A 20,242-nucleotide genomic window follows, 5' to 3' on the forward strand; every position below is an offset into this window, starting at 1 on the left:
TAACCTTTTGTGCAATCACTCACATTTTCAAAAGATTTTATTTTTATTTCATTCTTTTATTAATATATTTTTCCTTTATTCTTTAGAGTATCAAAGTTAAAAATAAAACCCGAAAAAAGAAACAAAAAGAATCAAAGGTATGCCACTTATAAGAATTACTCTATTTTAAATATTGTTTTTCACACTATCTACTTAGTATAAAGAGCACATAGTAAAACTTTGGTATTTATTTAACAGTGATATCCCCCACACCTCAAAGGTTTGGCTATTTGAGTTGTCTGTAAAAACCGAAATAGCGATATCCAAGTCTCACAATAGTATCTAATTTTATTTTTTGCCTCACTTAAGTCAGCTAAGATTAGTTATTCTTTCATAATTAGCTAACCTGGTATCTAATGTGTCAGAAAGGGATAATGCAGGGATAATAAGCTATGCATTTTGATGTCAACGTTGTGTTCTGCAAATTTATCTGCAACTTTGTATTTTTTGTGTATCAACTAATAGTTTTACCTTGTACCCTTAGTGCTGAAGTTATGATATGAGGCAAGTACACAGGCTTTTTGACAGACTATTAACTGCAGATTTCTCACCTTGGGAATTCACGCTGATGCTAGACTGGATCCTGAGAATTTTGATAGCAAGATTTCAGATCAGTCCAAAACATCAAAGAAGCACAAGAGGTCAAAGCACAAATATATATCATCCTGCCATTTCAATCATTTGAAGTCATGTAATGACCTCCAGGTCATGGAGTCATTCCCCCTCATTAGGAATCGATTTAGTGACTGATCCTGATGCGCTCTGACTTCCCAAGCCATTGGCGATGCCTCAACAGCTAGGTAAACTGAAACTGGCCTTCGACAGCTCACAGATCCTTGTGGAGCACCTTCTGGTCTTAAGGATCTGAGGTGCATCAAATCGGGTTACCGCTGGTGGATCTGCCCCAGACGTAGACTGTGCCACTCAACCTCGCTTCAAGGCCGGCACTGTCTCCTATCAAGGCTCTGCCGATTTAAGCTCTAGCACAACTTCCGACTCCTCATCCAGCACCACATCCGATAGTACAACCCAGAGTCTGGACACTGGTCCGATATCACCACCTCTGGAAATGGAGCCAGTAGTCGTATCGGACTCAAACTCAGATATCCCTGTAAATGACAAATTTGTACTCCTATTCTGGTCCAGAAACCTCCCAATCTCCTGCTGACAATGATGATGGTGATGACAGTCTTTAAGTTGATGAAAACCTATTTCTAGATCTGCAAGATGTGGGGGTGTGGCCAGCCATCCCCAAAGGTGGCTGCAAACTAGAACAGCTCTATGGTGGCCATCACTAAATCGACTGCCTTCTGCCATGAAATTCTTCTGAAACACGTTCAACTGACACCCTGTTATAACTCTGTCACTGCTAGCCATCCCCATCAATTTCTGAGCTGTGTGAGAAAGAGATGGGTGGCCTGGCTCGGAACACGGTTGTAGGAAGCTGGCCTGGTGTGTGGTAAGCACGTATGGTGTTATCCCCCCTATATCATGTTCTGGTATCCCTTATTAGTGAGGTGTAGTCAGTGTTTAGGAAGCCAGGCTCTCTAGAGGTAGCTGTGGATGAGCAGCCAATGCTTATCTAGGAAACATGCAAAGCTCATGCAATACCATTTATAGTCACACAGCACTTACACACATGAAAGAACCACAAAGAGTTACAAAAATAAAGGTACTTTATTTTAGTGGCACACATACTAAAATACAATATAGGCAATACTCTACTAGCAGGTGAGTAAAAACACTATTCTATACACCTTAGTTGTCAGGAATGAGCATAGAAAGTAATAGAAAACAGTGCAATAACAATAGACATTGGTGACCCTAGGGGGAAGCCCAAACCATATACTAAAAAACTGAAATGCGAATGATGAACCCCTGCCCAAGTAAGGGGAATCTGTAGAGGGGAGCTGGAGGAACTAGGAACCCCAAAAGGTAAGTACCAGAGTGCCCCCAAGCGACCAGGGAAAAAAAAGGTAAGTACCTGGTTTTTCCCAAACCCAAAGCGAAACTTTGTAAAGGGACTGTGCAAGACTGCAAAAAACAGAAAATGAATCTGACAGAAGAGGACATGCAAATGAAGGGGACCAAGTCCAGTTCCAGTTGGAGCAGGAGCCACTACCCACCCTTGTGGAGGTGCAGGACCAGGTCGAAGGTGAGGACCAGGAGTCGGCTGTGCAGCACAGGAGCAGAGGAAGAGTTCCAGAAGTGATGCACGTCAGAAGAAAAACCACCAACAAGAATTGGAGAGCTGCCGGGGACCAGGAAGGCCTGAGGGAACTCAGCCCAAGGAAGGGAGTCCCAGACGACCCCCAGCAGTCAGGAGAGCAAGAAGTTGTGGATGCAGCCCCCACAGGCAATTCACAGGCAGTAGGTACAGGTGTTGCAGTGAGGCCCACTCAGCACACCTGGAAACAAGTCCCACATTGCTGGAGCAGCAGGCAGGAGACCACGCATTGCAGGGAAGAGTGCTGGAGGCCAGGGCTACACGGAAGAAGAGCCAACAGGTCTTGGTATCTGCGAGAGTTGCGGTGCACAGGGGTACAGTCCTGCAAGGAGAGGCAAAGACTCACCACCTCTAAAGTTGGACAGCTGGGAGAGGGGACCAAGGGGACCACTCAAGACCACCACCTATGTTGCTGTATCCATGCAGAGTTGCAGGAGAGAGGACCCACACAGCCAGTCGTCATTGCAGTTGGTGCCTGCAGATGCAGGGAAGTGACTACTTCACTCCAAGGTAGATTTCTTCGTGTTTCTTGGTGAAGACTGAAGGCCTGCCTCCCTCAGAGGATGCACAGCCAGGGAAATGTTGCAGCTGCTGGAAGGAGCCGGAGAAAAAATGTTGCAGAGCAGAGTTGTTGCTGGAGCTGCAGATTGTAGGATCCTGTGAAGTCCAGTTGCGGTTCCAGTGGCCAGAAGTTGAAGTAAACATTGCAAATGAGCCCTGCTGTACTCTTGCACGTCAAATCTGAGGACCCACCCAAGAGTTAGACCCTAAATAGCTCTGGAAGAGGCTGCGACGTCACCTGCCTGACCTGGCCACTCAGATGCTCCCAGAGGCCTCTGCACACCTTGGGTTCAAGATGGCAGAGTCAAGTGGCCGCCTGGAGGAGCTCTGGGCACCTCCCCTAGGGTGGTTATGGACAGGGGAGTGGTAACTTCCCTTTCCATTGTCCAGTTTCGTGCCAGAGCGAGGACTGGAGGTTCCTGAACCGGTGCAGACTGGGTTATGCAAGGAGAGCACCAAATGTGCCCTTCAAAGCATAATAGTGGCTTGTCGAGGCTACCCTTCCCAAGCCATGTAACACCTATTTCCAAGGGGAGAAGGTGTTGCCTCCCTCTCCCAAAGGAAATCCTTTGTTCTGTCTTTCTGAGCTTGAGTCTGTTCAAGCAGCAGGAGGGCAGAAACCTGTCTGTAGGATGGCAGCAGTGCGGGCTGCCCAGGAAAACCCTGCAAACTGGTAAGAGCAAAGCTGAAGGTCTTCTAAGGAGCCCTCATAGTGCATGGAATCATACAACCAACGGCTTGTGGCCTGGTGGCGGCTAGCACTTCAGCGCCCATTCTGACTGCCTGATTGGTTCTGGTGGAACCTTGCACACATCACAGGAATTGCCCCACACCACCTGCATATGAGCCTTGGATGAATCGAGACAAAGGTGGCGCAATCCCGAGACAGAAGGCGGCAGCCCTTTGTTGAGATCAGGGGTGACAGCTGAGTGGGAAGGTATCAACACAGCTGTAGAGAGCTAGGTTTTGGTTGTAATACCCTCCTCCCCCACTTTTTGTGTGAGTTTTAAAAGCAACTTCGACTAAAGTGCCCTGAGCCCCTGCTAACCAGGTCCCCAGTGCCAGTGTTCCTTCCCTAAACAAAACACCTGGTCACTTGATTATCAAGTGAGCAGGCCCTTCAACCCGCTGTAAGTCCCTAGTAAATGGTACCCCTGGCACCTATGGTCTGGGTACTGAAGAGGGCCCCTCAGAGATGCAGCACAACTTGTGCCACACTGTGTGACCCAGCAGCATTCTTATGCAGACTACCATTGCAGTGTCAAGGTGCTCTAAAAATTCAAAAAACAACATGACACACAGCCTGTGTGTCATGTCCCCTGAACACAGCATACAGTATATGTGAGTCACCACTCCAGCAAGCCTTACAGCCCTAAGGCAAGGTGCATTATGTTACATATGGGGGCATATCTGCATGAGCAGATATGCCCCTGCTATGTCTTTGTCGATTCTCAGACATAGTATGTGCACAGGGAAGCCATTTTAAATGAATGTGCTGGACTCTGGTCAAAACGAGTTCCCCAGCTACATGATGGCATCTCTCAATCCTCGGTTGTTTGGTATCAAACATCTCAGAATAATAAACCCTCACTGACCCATGGATGGATTTATTAATAGAAGTGCACAGAGGGCACCTTAGTGTGTTGACTGACTGGTTCTGCCTAGTTTAGCCAACACAGATGCTTTTCCAATGTTGGTGGCAGCACAGGTGGTAAAATTAGTTAAATTAGGAGTAGTGCCCAAGTCATCCCTAAGGTGGACGAGCTGAAGTGGACACTACTTTTCAAATTCCTCCATCTTGTTTGAAAGGAATTGGGCCACTAGGGTTAGTGTTATGTCCACTTCTCAGCAGAAGTAGTCGTAAGAAGGGTGTAGTCACCCTAAAGGTGGTCAGCCCTTTCTCTACTGCCTGGCACTCTGTATAAAACCCCTAAATTGAGTATTTAGGTGGCACCCATGAATCCTGGAACTCAGATTTCGACAACCTAAGAAGACCTGGACAAAAAAGAGTAGCACCCACAGAAGAGGAGAAGATGAAGCAGCTGACCTCGAACCAGCCCCCATGGCCTGCTTGCTGACCTGGAAAGATCCTGCACAAAAAGCCAAAACGTTCAGCCCTCAATAATGACTTGAGTCTCCAGTGGGCAGCAGACTAGTCCTACAAGAAGAAACTACAAAAATAAAGACTGCAGCTGCTGGAGCCGGGAAACCCGACTTCAGAAGTGACCACTGCACCCAACATTCAAACCTGGGGTGAAGCCAACCAACATTGCCAACGTGGGTCCCCAGTTGCCCAGAGACCTAGTCCAGTGTGGTCTCACCTATCTTGGATTCCCCCGAGATGCCTGCAGCCTCTGCATGCATGCCCCCTCTCCCACAGGCTTGTGGAGAGAGAAAGTCCGACAGGTACAGCAGCTACTGCACCGGTGACCCCCTGAACCTTGCTGAGGTGGATCATTAGTGCCAACGACATCGCCTGGCTCCTTGGAGCTAGAGTCCACCCTGGGTCTACCCCTGCCAACTCCCCCACGCGGCCTGCAGCCCAAACATACAGAACCCCGCTGACCACAAGTGCTCTCGGACGTGAAAACCCTTGCATCCGTCACCCCTGGGCACAGGAGAAGAGGACCAACAGTGCACCAATGTCTCCGAGCACCCCAAGTCTATACCTACTTGCTTGTTGTCCCTGACTGGTGTCCTAGCCAGAGCCTGCCGCATGTCTCCAAGAGGACAAAACTCCCATATGAAACCTTTTGGCACCCAACACCTTAATACACCTCCACACCTGGCTACCTCAGTGCCACCCGTTGTGACCCATTGCTGTGATTTTGGTCAGTGCCCAGTACTTATGTTAATTCCCTGAGATTGGCTTTGTAAGTTGCGGACAACAGTGTGTTTGCTGAATATTGTTTTCCTCCATATGATAACATTGAGAAGAATGCGGAAAGCGTCACTAAATGTTGATTTCAGAAACTGCAAAGAATTTATGCTTAAAAGTTTACTTACCTGATTAAAAAGTTCTTGGGTTTGAAACATTTATAAAAAGTATTGCTATTTTTCTAAATTGGTCTCTGATTTATTCTTTGAGCTCGTGTCTCATTTATTGCCTCTGTGACTGCAACAAATGTTTAGCACTACCCTCTGATAAGCCTAACTGCATGTCCATACTATTACAAATAGAGCATTAGTCCTATCTTCTTTTGCCTCTGCAAAACCACTGGACTTTCTGCACAGTGGACTGCAGTTTAGTGCACTGTATACAGAGCCAGCTTCCTACACTGTGCACCCGGCAGTGTGATTTACGGGGCCTGGCAGAAGAGAGGGCTTGAAGCTATGCCCTAGGTACACAACGCTGACTATATGAAGTGGGAGATAAGGCCAATAAGCTGTTGGCCTGGCTAGAAAAGAGGGATAAAGAGAGGCCCTGGGTGTTTGTGGTTGAGGATAGTAAAGGCGCGCACTAGCATAGCCGTCACCTTTGCTACTTGCTATGAGGGCCTATACGTGTCCAAGACAACTATGACGGACCAAGACTGTGCTGATTTTCCAAAAGATATCAACCTTCGAACAGTGACTGGGGAGTCGAGGGAGGCTCTAGAGGCGGACCTGACAGTGGCCGAGTTGGCACTGGCCATAAGCTATCTCTAATTGGGGAAAGCTGTGGGGCCTAATGGCCTAACTGTCGAAATATACAAAGGGATGGTACACAAAGTAGCCATTGACATGATGGCCATGTTCCAGGCTACACAGGAGGAGGGCTCCCTTTCAGAAGATCAATGCTTCGCCAATATAGTAGTTGTACATAAAAAGGTAAACCGCAAACAGACTTTAGTTCCTATAGGCCTTTATCCTTATTGAATGTAGAAACTAAAGTCCTAGTAAAGGCTCTAGGGAATAGGTTACACTGCGCCATTACCTCGGTAATACATCCTGATCAGTTTGGCTTCATGCCCCACACAAGTACCCAACTGATTCTGCTCCGCCTTTACGGCATGCTACGTATGACCAGATCCTCCTGTTCAGGACGAAGTGGTCCTGATGGCCTTGGATGCCAAACTGGCATTCGATAATATTAAATGGAACTATGTCTTCGCTACCCTGACTAGGCTAGTCTTTAAACCTACATTTTGTAGCTGGATAAAACTGTTATCAGAGCTTGTTAGCAAGGGTCAAGGTAAATGGTGCAGTATCCCATGCCTTTGTTTTTCAGAAGGGAATGAGGCAGGGCCGCCCTCTTTCCTCCATGATTTATGCTCTTGCGCTAAAGCCACTCGCTGCCTGGGTTCGTCAGGACCCGCTGATACAAGGAGTAAGTGATGAGGGTGACTGGGAAGAGCGTATCTCCCTATATGCCGATGATTTGATGCTCTATCCCACCCTATATGCCGATGATGTGATGCTCTATCTTAAGGTTCCCTCTCTATTGACATTATCTTACCAACATTCAAAATATTTGAGGACCACTCAGGCCACCACATTAACTGATCTAAATCCACTAGTAAGTGGGACAAGGATGGTAGTCCTGATGTATGCCAAGCATGTAGGTCAGGAATTAAGGATGAGGCCCATGTATTGTTCTTTTGCCCAGAATACCGGTAGCTATGCCAAAAATGGATTCAGCCAGATTGCTCGAATCTTTGGGTTGGAAGGTATGAATTAGCTCTGAGGATTCTGGAGAATGACACCGCGCCACATATTGTCTTCTCAGTTAGTAGGTTTTTAATTCATTTTTGGTGCTGCCTGCAAAAATTGATTTTAACAAATGCTGTTTGATTTATTTATTATGTTTAATGTCACTGTTTTTATCTATATTATTGCTAACTTTAGTTTTATTTATTTTTTTAGAGTTTTTTTATTTAGTGGATTGTAGCAGTTTATTTTTATTATTTGTTTGTTACATTGATGGTTGTGCACAATTGAATAAAGTACTTTTTGATGATGATGAACTGATCTAAATCCTTGAAATTCCTCCACACTGTGCAGCACCTCTGGTGCTGGAAAGTTTAAATATCTTGGGATTCACATTACCCGAGATTCACAAGAATTCCTAAGCAATAACGTGCTCCTGGAGATTGAGAGACTTCACACAGATGAAGTGCATTGGAGAACTCTGCCACTTACACTGATGGGTAGAGCGGCGCTGTACAAGATAATATCCCCCCACGTCTCTTTTATGTCTTCCAGATACTCCATCTAGGGTTCCACTGGAGCTCTTCCGGACGTTTAAATTGAACTCTTCCACTTATTGTGAAGTGCCAGACCATCCGGAGATGTCTAGGTGGTGCAGGTAGGCAATGCCCACCATTCTTGGGGAGAAGTTCCTGCAGGTTGGTGAAGGAAGAAGTTCAGCTGCGGAGTCCAGGTGATGCAGGAATATCCTTGGAGTCATCCACGAGCTGTCCCACGGTTGCCAGATTGCAGTGGGGTCAGTCGTCAGCAGAACCACCAACAAGCCTTGGCAAAAGCAGGAAGTAGCTGCAGGGACGTTTGCATGATTTTGGGGACCAGCAAGGTCCAAGCGACTGGCCCTCAGCAAGCAGGAGAGCCAGCAGGAGTCGTTGGAGCCCCCATGAGGACCCACTGGCAGCAGGTACGGGGAGTCGCAGGGAGGACTTAGCAGCCCAACAAAGAAGGAGTCCCACGCCGCAGGATTTGCAGGCAGGTCACTGTTCTTGCAGATGCAGAGTGCTGGAGGCCAGAGCTTCTTGGAGCTTGAAGATCTTCGGGAGGAAGAGTCACCAAGACTTGGTAACAGCAACAGATGCGATGCACAGGGGTTCTGTCCCAGTGGCTACAGCAAGGGCCCATCTTCTCCCAAGTTAGACAGAAGACAAGTTGGACCTGCCTAGGGCCACACAACCACCACCTGTGTTGCAGAGCCTTTCTGATGTCTGTGGGACAGCAGGATTCATCAAACGGTCGTAGTTGTCTTGCGGTGCCTGCAGATGCAAGAGAGTGACTCCTTCACTAAAAAAAAGGGGATTCCTTCTTGCTTCCTGATGCAGGCAGAGTCCTTGTGATCGTGGAAGATGCACAGCCACATATGTTGCAGAATTCTTGCAGGAGCTCGTATCCCTAAGCAGACCAGCAGTGGTTCTGGTGGCCAGGTTGCAGATGTGTCTTGCAAAGAGTCCTTTGTAGAGTCTAGATTGAAGAATCTAGGGTCACACCCTCAGGGGAGCCCTTACATAGCCCAGAAAGGGGGTTGGACACACTCTGTGGTGACCCTCCTATCCGTGGGGGGCAGTGACGTCACCTAGCTTGTTTCCAAGATGGCAGAATCAACCACCACCTGGGAGAGCTCTGTGCACCTTCTTAGGGGTACAGCTGGTCAGTCCCCTGTCCTTTGTATAGTTTTGTGCGAGAGGGGGAACCTAGGGTTTCTGTAGTGGTGCAAACTGGTTTATGAAAGGAGGGCACCAAATGTGTCCTTCAGAGCAGTCTGGTGGCACTTGGAGGCAACCCCACCCCAGCACGGAGACACCTATTTCAAAGAGAGAGGTGGTCACACCTCTCTCTTGCAAGAAATCCTTTGTTCTGCCTTCTCCTTTTCGCGTTCGGCTCATCAGCAGGAGGGCAGAAGAGTGTGTAAGGTTGGCAGCAGCGCAGGTTGGCGTGTAGACCCAGCAAGGCTGTACAGGCCGATATGGAGAATCCTCTAAGGAACCCCCATAGTACACTGTATCGTGCAACTAACACTGGAATCAATGTATTTGCATGATTCTAACATGTTTGATACCAAACATGCCTAGGTTCGGGGAAGCCATTATGTAGTTGGACATCTACATACCCTAAAATGGCTTTCCCGCATTTACAAATCCCAGAGAATGGAGTCTGGGGTTTGTAGGGGTACCACTGCTCGTGCAGGGTACCCTAACACTCAGAACGATGCACCCTGCCCTTGGACTGCAGGGACATCCACAGGGGTGACTTAGTGTCCAAGTGCAGTGACACCAATATAAGGCAAGCTGTATATATCTAAAGTGAAAGGTGCATGCATCATTTCAGGTAGACTGCAACGGTAGGCTTGCAGGCAAAGTTTGCATTGACTCTCATGGGTGGCATAAAAATTATGCTGCAGCCCACTGGAGACCCCTGGGGTACTGATGAACAGGGTACCTAAATACCATTTACCAGGGACTTACAGGAGGACCACAGTATGCCAATGGTGGGTGAAAGAATCACTAACCAAATAAATTTTACGGGAGGGAGCACTGACACTGGGGTCCTGGTTATCAGTATCCCAGTGTACAACAGCTTAAACACACGGACACCAGGCAAAAAGTGGGGGTAACTATGTCAGAAAGATCCTACTTTCCTACACTTATGCGATCAGCTTTCGTTATTGTTTGTATCTACTGTGTAATGAGCAATGTTCAAATAAAGAGTTTTAAAAAATAGATCTGCAAGATGCTAGTCGGTTGTGCACTTTAACAGATATTGGCCTGTCCTCCCCTCAGTAATCTTTGGCAACAGAAGAGTCTGACTTCTTCGCAACAGAGATCAGGTGGGCAGCAGAAGTTTGGGATATCACCCTGCCCATTACACAGGTGGGGACAGATGTTTTAACTGAGGTGCTCAACCCAGGTCAACCGAGCTAAAAACTTCTTCTTCCTTTCAATGAAGCTCTCACCAATGTTCTGATGGTCAGCTGGGCAAAACCAGTATCTTGCCCCTTAAGTAATAAGCAGGTGGTAAGGTGAAATAAACCTGCCCCTGGGGATATAGATTTTCTTCTTTAATACCCAACCCAACTTGGTGGTTCAGGTGTCCATGAGTTGTCCTAACTCTAATGGCTTTCGACAACTCCTCCTTACAGAGAATCAAAATGTATGGATGCGTTTATCAGTCATATGTCTTCCTCCGCCAGTCTTATCCTCATGCCAGTCAATACTAGTTGCCGCCTGAGCTGGTACTCTCATGCGTTGTGGGACAGAGTAGCAGACATCTTGCCAGCTGTCCTGCAAGACATCTGGTCAACTCTGCAACGTCTCATCATAGAGGGCCAGGAGGCAGCAAAGTACTCCATTCACTTGTACTTTGATATCACTCACTGTGTGGGTAAAGCAGTTAGGACCAATGTGGTGCTTCAAGGCCATGCCTGGATTCACTATGTGGTCTTCCAATGTCCAACAATCCTTGATGAACATGCAATTCTAGGCTGTTTGAAACAAAGACAAACATGACCTTATAAAGATTTAAGCAGGTTAAAGCCATTGCTTGCTCTCTATGCCTAGCTCCTCCTGTTCGGCAATTTCTCCAGTACATTTGCCCCTTTCGAGGCTTTGGCAGGGGATACTAGCAGAGGCAAAACCAGTATGTCCTGCAACCACAGTCGATCTCACAGTCCTTTTGTGGTAGAGGCCAGGGATCAGGCTGACAGCATATATGCCCCACAGGGGAGCAATGTCCTACCATAACCCCCTCCTACAGCTGCAGCAGAACCGCTTCAAAACACACCCAGTGAGAGACTGGATCACCTTCTACCTTCCTGGGTAGAGGAGCATCCTATCTGACCAGTGGATGCTCCAGATTGTGGAACAAGGTTACTCACTACTCTGTCACTTTTACATATCCCCCAGGTATGCCACCCACACTGCAGCAGCTCCCAAAAGAACACTTGTCTATACTCCGAGACGTTCAAATTCTTTTAGCTAAGAGAACCATAGAAAGGGTGCCAGCAACGGAGATCACAACTGATTCTTACTCTTTTTATTTCCTGGTGCCAAAGGACAGAGGCCTTCATCCCATTGTAGTTCTTCGCCCTCTGAACTTCTTCCACTGAGAGGACACTGGCTCGATCTATTCACCACTGCAGAGACTGTGCAGTGTTTATTCTTTTTTACATTTAGAGTTCCCTAGGCATTACTTTCTCTGAGTCTCCTCCCATTTTGTTTGGATCTTGGGGCTCCTGTATGTCTTTTCTCCTCTACTCATGCCTGACACCTAAAAAACATCGAGAAAGACTGGGCCTGAGATGTCCTAGTGGCTCCAGACTGGGTGAGGAAAGTGCAGTACCTAGAACATATTGCCGTGATTATTTGTCCTCCAATCAAGCTGTCCCTTTAAGACGACTTTGTCACAGCAGCAGGACCAGGCCCGACATCCTACCTCAAGCAAACTACTTCTCCATATGTGGAGATTAGGGGCGATATGTACGAAAGCTTTTTCCCATAGACACAGAATGGGTAAAATCCTTTCGTACATCTGGCCCTAAATGATGACAGTTGATGGCTTTTGATCTTCCTCCCGAGGTGGTTAGTTTAATTAGGCAACCAGGCATTCGTCCACCAAAACGGTATATGCAAGACAGTTGTAGAAGTTTGTTGCTTGGTGTCCCCTGTAACCCCATAACATCCAACTCTTCGTTACAAAGTTGTCTGGAATCCTGTTGTTTTGTCTTTCCTTATCCCAGCAAGGCCTTGCTGTAGCAACAGTTAAGGATATCTTTCTGCCTTTTTATGTTTTCTAGATCAACCATCACTTTTCAAATCACCTGTTGTGATGCATTACGTGAAAGGGCTGATCCACATATTTCCGCCAACACCTTTCGTAATGCCACTTACCTAATATGCCTTTCCTTTAAACCAATGCACACCTGTCCTGTACATCTGTTGCCCATCAAAACTGTGTTCCTCATCACCATTACATCTGCAAGGCTAGTGAGTGAGTTCCAAGCCCTGTCTGTCCAACAGCCATAAACATATTTTTTCCCCCCAAAGTGGTCCTTTAGAGGATAGCGGCATTCCTGCTGAAGGTAATGACGCCTCATACATCTGGCATTCCATCACCTTGCTGGCTTTCTACTCTTCCCTTCGACCCTCTAAGGGGAAAGAATGCCTTCACCGTCTTGACCCTAAGCCAGCTATCAGTTTTTACATTGATCGAACTGGGGACCAACATTAGGACGATCAACCGTGAGTTTCTCCAGTGCAAAAAAGGTGAAAGCGATACACGAGAGAGCCATCTCCTTATAGATCGTCCTATGTATTAAGATCTGCTGTGTGCCAATCAAAGAGCAGCTTCCAGGAGGCTTGCTCTCTTATTCTATCAGAGCGAAGGCTGCTACCACTGTGCTGGTGCACATTGTGACAGGCTTGGACATCTGCTAGTCTGCTATATGGGCATCCCGCCACACTTTCACAAAGTACTATTGCCTGTACAGCCTGATCCGGTGGGATGGGCCTTTCGCCAATCTGTCCTTCAGGATTTTCTGGTCTGAGCAATTCCACAGACCCACCACCTGGGAAGGTACTACTTTGGAATTTATTATCACAGTGAGGAATCTGTGGTTAGAAGTCTGTATCAGAAGAACAAGTTACTTACCTTTTGGTAGCACCCTTTCCGGGAGAGATTCTAATCGCAGATTCTTCAGCGACCCAATCTCCTCTCCATTCAGTAAAAATGGATTCATGCAGTTAGTTAATAAAATCCCAACTTATAGATTTGCACACTGGCATATTCTGATATCTGTAAGCTCTGTGTGCAGTGATGCAGACAGAGATCAGAAAGAAAATTATATTGGTGTGAAGAAGTGGTGCAGATATAGTTGTTCTGATGTAACACCCGTGCCAGGACAAATCCAACTAGGAACCACACAACACCTCCTATCGACGCACAAGGGAATTTCTATCAAAATATTCCGATCCAGTCCAGGGCCTGAAGGAATTCACAAGGTGAGGAGTCTGCTGTAGGACAGCCTCTACCAGAAAAGGTGTTACTGAAGGTAATTAACTTATTCATTATCATCATTAAGTTAAGCTCCATTGATTATTATACATTAAAAAGAAGAAACTCCCATATGCTCTTTATTTTATCTACTTGTTCCCAGCTTCCTCCTTGATGCTTTCACTATGGAGCAAACCCATGGAATCGCAAGTAATATCCTGGAGGCACCTGTCCTAATGATGAGGAGATTGCTTGATTCGAAGAGGGAGCTTTTTCAAAGCTCTTCAGAAGACTGTCTTTTGTGCAGTCCTGTATGCTAATTGTACTTCTAATTTGTAATGTTTTTGTGGGGATTATATTAATATTAAGTTCAACATCTTTTTTGAAGGATACTTCTACCTGCAGATCCCTCACCTTTAGAGTAATCCCAGGGGTCAGACTGGATCTGGAAACTTGAAAGCTCTCATGCCCCAGAAATGGGCACCTGCTTCATATCCATGCTGAAAATGGAATCAGATGAAGTCGCCGAAGTCATAAAGCGCCCACCCTGGCATAACAATGTCAGCTCAATTTTTTTCATGCCTTTAACATGTATCCAAAGACTCCTCTCTTGGAGGAGTTTTCCTCACAGAAAAGTATTTGTGCAGAAACCATGTCTCCCCCAAAGATCGGAGTTTAAGCCCTGTTTGGAGTGTGAGGGCCAGATGTCCATTATGGATCCCCATTCCCTCTGTCTCTAGTGCTTTAATTCTGACCATGACTCCCATGCCTGTGACTCCTGCCGAAGCATGCACCTGAAGGCCATAAAATAGCTGTGCGGCGAAACTCTTCATGGCCAGAGCCAGAGATGAGAATTGTAGTCTGCCAGACCTTGCTTTGGGTTGCTGATTCACACTGTTCAGGTGGAAAGAAAAAAAGGATGCTGAAGAAACATAAAAAAAGTGAATAGTATGTCTCAATATCCTTCAGCTCCCAAAGGATATTCATCCTTGAAACAGGAGTTAGTTGTCATAGAGCCACCCATGCCCCTCCGAGCGGCGAAAGTCTGGTGACTCCACTGGACCCACCTCAGTCCTTACTGGCCTTCCTGGACTATCGGTGCTGGGGCCTTCTCATCCAAAGCTCCTGACTCAGACTACAAACCAGTGGCTTTTCTGAATGCCATGTATACAAATTTATTTTGTAAGAGCATTAGGACCATCCAGCACACCATTAGGCTCTATGGCACCTTAGAGCTTTCCAATGTTTATGTATATGGTCTCAGCGCTGCCCTCCACCTTGTTCAATGCCAACTCCACACCCATTTGATCTGGCGCTCTGCTACTCAATGCTGCAACTTCCTGTTCTTTGAATGGATCCACCTATAATGGCGCCACATCCCTCACTGGCACCAGTCCCTGAAGTTTTGCCATCTAACAGATCTGTGAAAGAGGCCGACGGCTAGTAGAAGAGTACAGTAATAATATATATGACCTGTCTGGAAGTGATTCAGATCCCCATAATCTCTACCCATGTGAGGGTGATGATGGGACATAAGTGCAGGATTTGAAAGGCCTTTTGTCAGCTAGCTGCCTCAACACTTCCCCAGAATTAGACCTGTAATTCCCCACTGGGCCACCCAAACAGAAGTGCTATGATTTCATAATGTGATTAACAAAAGGCTGCTGAGGTGTTGGCGTTACAGCTACCAGTGGTTGTAGTTAAGACCAATGCCCTCACCGAGGTCCTCCTATCCACTGCACCTACTGCTGAACCCCTGCTGCCCTTTAGTGATGTCATTTTGGACCCATTCCTGGCAGCCTGGGAAGACTCATCCCCCTCTTCATTCAAGTGACCTCTGGCAGCTGATAACATCCTGCTCCAGGTGACCCACCTTTTCTCTCAACCCACACTTCACTTGACAGCCTTGTTGTCTAGGCATCCTACTTGTCAAGACAATCAACTGTAGAACCAACAGTCCCCTCAGATTAAGAGTCAACATTTCTGGAGGCCTGGGGAAAGACTACATTCTTGGTAGGCAGCATAGACCTGAAGTCCAACATTGCCAACTATCTCCTCTCCTGATACACTCAGACCTTATGAAATATTGTGTGGGTATATTGGACAAACAGACAGCATGTGCCAGAAGACATGAGAGGCCATTCCCAGGAGGTGATCCCAGGACAAGAAGAATTCCTTTTGCCATCTTATTAAATTAGGACTGGATACTGCTGATTTGTTGACCTGGCTACAAGCACTCCAGTCACAGTCGGGAGGCATGCCTTGCTCCGTACATCCAACTTTCCCCTGACGTTCAGGCAAATTCAAGAATACAACAACCCCCACCCCCTTGATTGATTATCACCAATTTAGGTGTTTTCCTGGCTTCTAAAGGGTATTCTCCTTTCACCAATGGCAACAATCCCAGCGGCAGTACCACCAACAACCAAACATGTTAGTAAGACAGTAAAGAGAAAGAGTAAGAGGAAAGGTCTGTGGTTCCATCCAACAGCCCTCTTTCTCATCCTCCTTCTCTTTCCCCGCATCACTGAGCAAGCAGTCCAAGTTCATCTACCCAAGCCGATCTGGTGCCTATGAGAGGGTAGTTCTCTCTTTTTCTCCTGGCCTGAAAGGTCATTACTTTGAACCAGTGGGTCCTCCAAATAGTAGAATGGGCTATGCTCATCCCTTCCTACAGGCTCCACATCCATTTCCTCCCCCATCTTCATCCCTGCCCTCCAGACTACCTTGCCCTACTGCAACAGGAAATGGCAGCACTCTTACTGAAAGGAGCAGTGGCGTTTGTGCTGGATCAGGAAAAGGGTTGAGGATATTATGTTACTTCCTGGTACCGAAGAAGGACGGTGGCCTGCATCCAGATTTCTGAGCTCCAGGATTGAACTTCTACCTCTGGAAGGAAAAGTTCAAAATGCTGACTCTTGCTTAAGTTTTGCTGGTGTTGAAACTTGGAGACTGGTTGGTGATCCTTCGACTGCAAGATGCATATTTCCAAAGTGCTATCCTGCAATCACACCAGAAGTATTTACATTTTGTGGTAGGTTCTACAGACTACCAAGTTGCAGTGCTCCCTTTTGGCTCAACATCAGCACATCAAGTGTTCATGAAGGTGATGTTGGTGGTTGTGGCCTACCTTAGAAGACTGGGCATCCTAATTCCCCCATATCTGGATGACTGTTTTTTTCAAAGCTGATTTGCCAGCAGTGGTATTAGACCATCTGTAGTCAACAGTATCCTTGATGTTCTGCTTTTCAGTCATCGAGCCCAAATCTTACATCTGGCCCTCCCAACAAATCCAGTTTGTACGCTCAGTATTAGATACGGTTCTGCTCCACGCGCTACCTCCCCCTCACAGGATCGCCAATATTAGGTATATGGTTTCATCCTTTAAACAAGGCATGCAAGTTCCAGTCCTTAAGATCCAGGGATTGTTGGGTCCTTGTCACGCATGCATGTTGGCACATGAGCGCCATAGAGTGGTGTCGCCTGGCAGTGGCCACAGTACTAGGGACACCTGTTAGACTACATTGTGATCTCTCCCAGTGCTGAAGTGGTTTGGTACAGGTGTAGGGCAAACCTGAGTTGAGGGATGGTCCTCACTCTCCCACCAACCATGACAGCAGTTGTGGTGGATGCCTCCACCTTATGGTTGGGAGCTCACCTGCAGAATCTGGAGATCAGAGGCCTCTGATCTCTGGAAGAACCGATTCTTCACATCAACCTGTTGGAACTGCAGGCAATTTGTCTGGCCTCAAGGCCTCCCTCTTCTCCTTCCAAGAATGATCCATTGAGATCTTGGTGAAAATCACACCAGCTATATGGTATGTCAACAAGTGAGAGGGAGTAGGTTCTCTCCTTTGTCTTGAGACGCTGAGACTGTGGTTTTAGGCACACTGCCAAGGGATCTAGTTCAATGCAAATTACTTAGAGGGGTGTCTGAATGTCAGAGTCGATGGCTTGAGCCAGTGTTACGTTGTCAAACACAAGTGGTGTCTTCTATTAGAAGAACTCCAGGGCATCTTCCCCAGGTGAAGCACTCCATAGGTGGACTTGTTTGCCTCCTCAGAGAATGCTCAACACCAGGAGTTCTGTGTCCTCTGGGATCCATTGAAGGGAGGGGGCTTGGGGAATGTGTTTCAGTTGAGGTGGCACTTTAAGCTGCATTACACATTTTGTCCCATACTCTTCATTCCTCGAGTTCTGAGAACGGTTTGCTAAGAACAGGCCCAAGTCATTCTCCTTCCCCCAGATTGGCCTTGGAAGGTGTGCTGTGTAGACCATTAGTGCTTCTCCACTCACTCCTGCTCAAGCTGCTATTCAGGATTGACCTTCTCTCCCAGTTGGGGGAATGATCCTGCACCCTAATCTCTGAGGCCTACATACCTGGAGATTGAACAGGGGACATTTTAGCTTCTTTCAGCTGCCATTGAAAGGAATTGAGGTCATTCTATATGCGCCCTCCCCCAAAACACCTTAGTTCGATGGCATCTGTCGCTGTAGATACACATGGTCTGCATAGCTCGCCATCTGGTGTTGGGTCGGAGTGTTACAAGTTGTTTTTCTTCGAAGAAGTGTTTTCGAGTCACTGGACCGAGTGACTCCTCCTTCTGTGCTCATTGCGCATGGGCGTCGACTCCATCTTCGATTGTTTTCTTTCCGCCATCGGGTTCGGACGTGTTCCTGTCGCTCTGAGTTTCGGAACGGAAAGATAGCTGAAAACGGAAGATTTTCGACGGTATCGTTGCGATCCGGTTCGAGATAAACACATACGACGACGCATTGAACATCGAAGCGCTTCGGTGCCCTTCGGGGTAGATTTCGGCACACCGTCGGGGCCTAGTCGGCCCGACCGCGTGGAGAACACCGCCAATGGAACGGACCCCGTTTCGATTCTGCCCTGAATGCCACAACAAATATCCTTATATGGACCAACACTCGGTCTGTAACCTGTGCCTGTCACCCGAGCACAGCGAAGAATCCTGTGAGGCCTGTCGGGCGTTCCGGTCCCGAAAAACTCTGCGCGACCGTCGAGCGAGAAGACTGCAGATGGCGTCCACGCCAAAGGAGCATCGACAGTTCGAGACAGAAGAGGAACAGGAGGAATCCTTTTCCATCCAGGATTCAGACTCCGACGAACTCGACAATACAAAAACTGTGAGTAAGACGTCGAGATCAGAAATTAAAAAAGGCAAAAAGGCCCAGGGGACGCCACTGCCAACCGGCCATGGCTCAACCCAAATTCACGGTGACCAACAATCGGCACCGAAAAAGGCCCATTCAGTGTCGAGATCGTCCGACTCCGGTCGAGACACCGGCACGCAGCCTCCTCGGGACCGAGAGAGTGCTAAAGAGAAGCATCGACACCGAGACGCCGAGACAGTGGCGCCGAAGACCATAGAGGCCAAGATTTTTCGGCACAAAAGAAGAGGAAGGTTACCTCGGAGCCGAAAAAACAAACAACAGGGTTTTCGGAGCCGAAAAAAGCACCAACAGACCCAGTTTCAGGCTCCTATACTGAAGAACATTCTATGTCTTCACAAATGAAAAGACACAGATTCGAACAGGAACTGCAATCCACTGAAGTGGATCACACGCAAAAGCGTATCTTTATTCAGCAGGGGACAGGGAAGATCAGTACCCTTCCACCTGTCAAAAGAAAGAGAACACTTCAGTTTGTAGCACGAGAGGCTCCTCAGCAACAAACAGCTAAGACGGTAACACCTCCTCCCTCGCCTCCACCTGTAACTCCGGCTTCGCCAACTTACACCCCGTCACATTCGCCAGCTCACACCGCCATGAGCCACGACGACCAAGATCAAGACGCGTGGGACTTGTACGATGCACCAGTGTCTGATAACAGCCCAGACACATACCCAACTAGGCCATCACCACCTGAGGACAGCACAGCCTATTCACAAGTGGTGGCTAGAGCAGCTCAGTTCCATAATGTGGAACTACACTCTGAACAAGTAGAGGATGACTTTTTATTTAACACCCTCTCCTCCACCCACAGCTCCTACCAAAGCCTGCCTATGCTCCCAGGCATGCTACGCCATGCAAAGGAGATCTTCAAGGAGCCAGTTAAAAGTAGGGCAGTAACGCCTAGAGTGGACAAAAAGTATAAGGCGCCTCCTACGGACCCTTTATTCATCACCTCTCAGCTGCCACCAGATTCTGTGGTGGTAGGGGCTGCCAGAAAACGGGCAAATTCACACACTTCTGGGGATGCACCTCCCCCAGATAAAGAAAGCAGAAAGTTCGATGCAGCCGGGAAGAGGGTCGCTGTCCAGGCAGCAAACCAGTGGCGCATCGCAAACTCACAAGCGCTGCTAGCGCGATACGACAGAGCCCACTGGGATGAGATGCAGCATCTCATTGAACATCTCCCAAAAGATCTACAAAAAAGAGCAAAACAGGTTGTTGAGGAGGGTCAAAACATTTCCAACAATCAAATACGCTCCTCTATGGATGCAGCAGACACAGCCGCAAGGACTATTAATACGTCGGTTACCATCCGTAGGCACGCATGGCTCAGAACGTCTGGATTCAAGCCAGAAATTCAGCAGGCAGTACTTAACATGCCAGTAAACGAAAAACTTCTGTTCGGCCCGGAGGTCGACACAGCCATAGAAAAGCTCAAAAAGGACACTGACACTGCCAAGGCCATGGGCGCACTCTACTCCCCGCAGAGCAGAGGATCTTATACCACCTTCCGCAAAACACCTTTTAGAGGAGGGTTTCGGGGTCAGG

General features: G+C 47.5%; 1 protein-coding gene across 1 annotated transcript in view; it reads left to right on the top strand.

Annotated features, from left to right (window-relative positions):
• The window catches only part of LOC138248710 (E3 ubiquitin-protein ligase TTC3-like), a 1,210,547-nt gene that overhangs the window by 789,481 nt on the left and 400,824 nt on the right, over positions 1-20,242 (top strand). The window contains exon 30 of the mRNA XM_069202542.1: positions 87-137. Within this exon, the coding sequence (XP_069058643.1) occupies positions 87-137 (51 nt within the window). The remainder of the gene's footprint in view (positions 1-86; positions 138-20,242) is intronic.

This window comes from Pleurodeles waltl, chromosome 8, assembly GCF_031143425.1.
Source record: "Pleurodeles waltl isolate 20211129_DDA chromosome 8, aPleWal1.hap1.20221129, whole genome shotgun sequence".
Taxonomy (NCBI): domain Eukaryota; kingdom Metazoa; phylum Chordata; class Amphibia; order Caudata; family Salamandridae; genus Pleurodeles; species Pleurodeles waltl.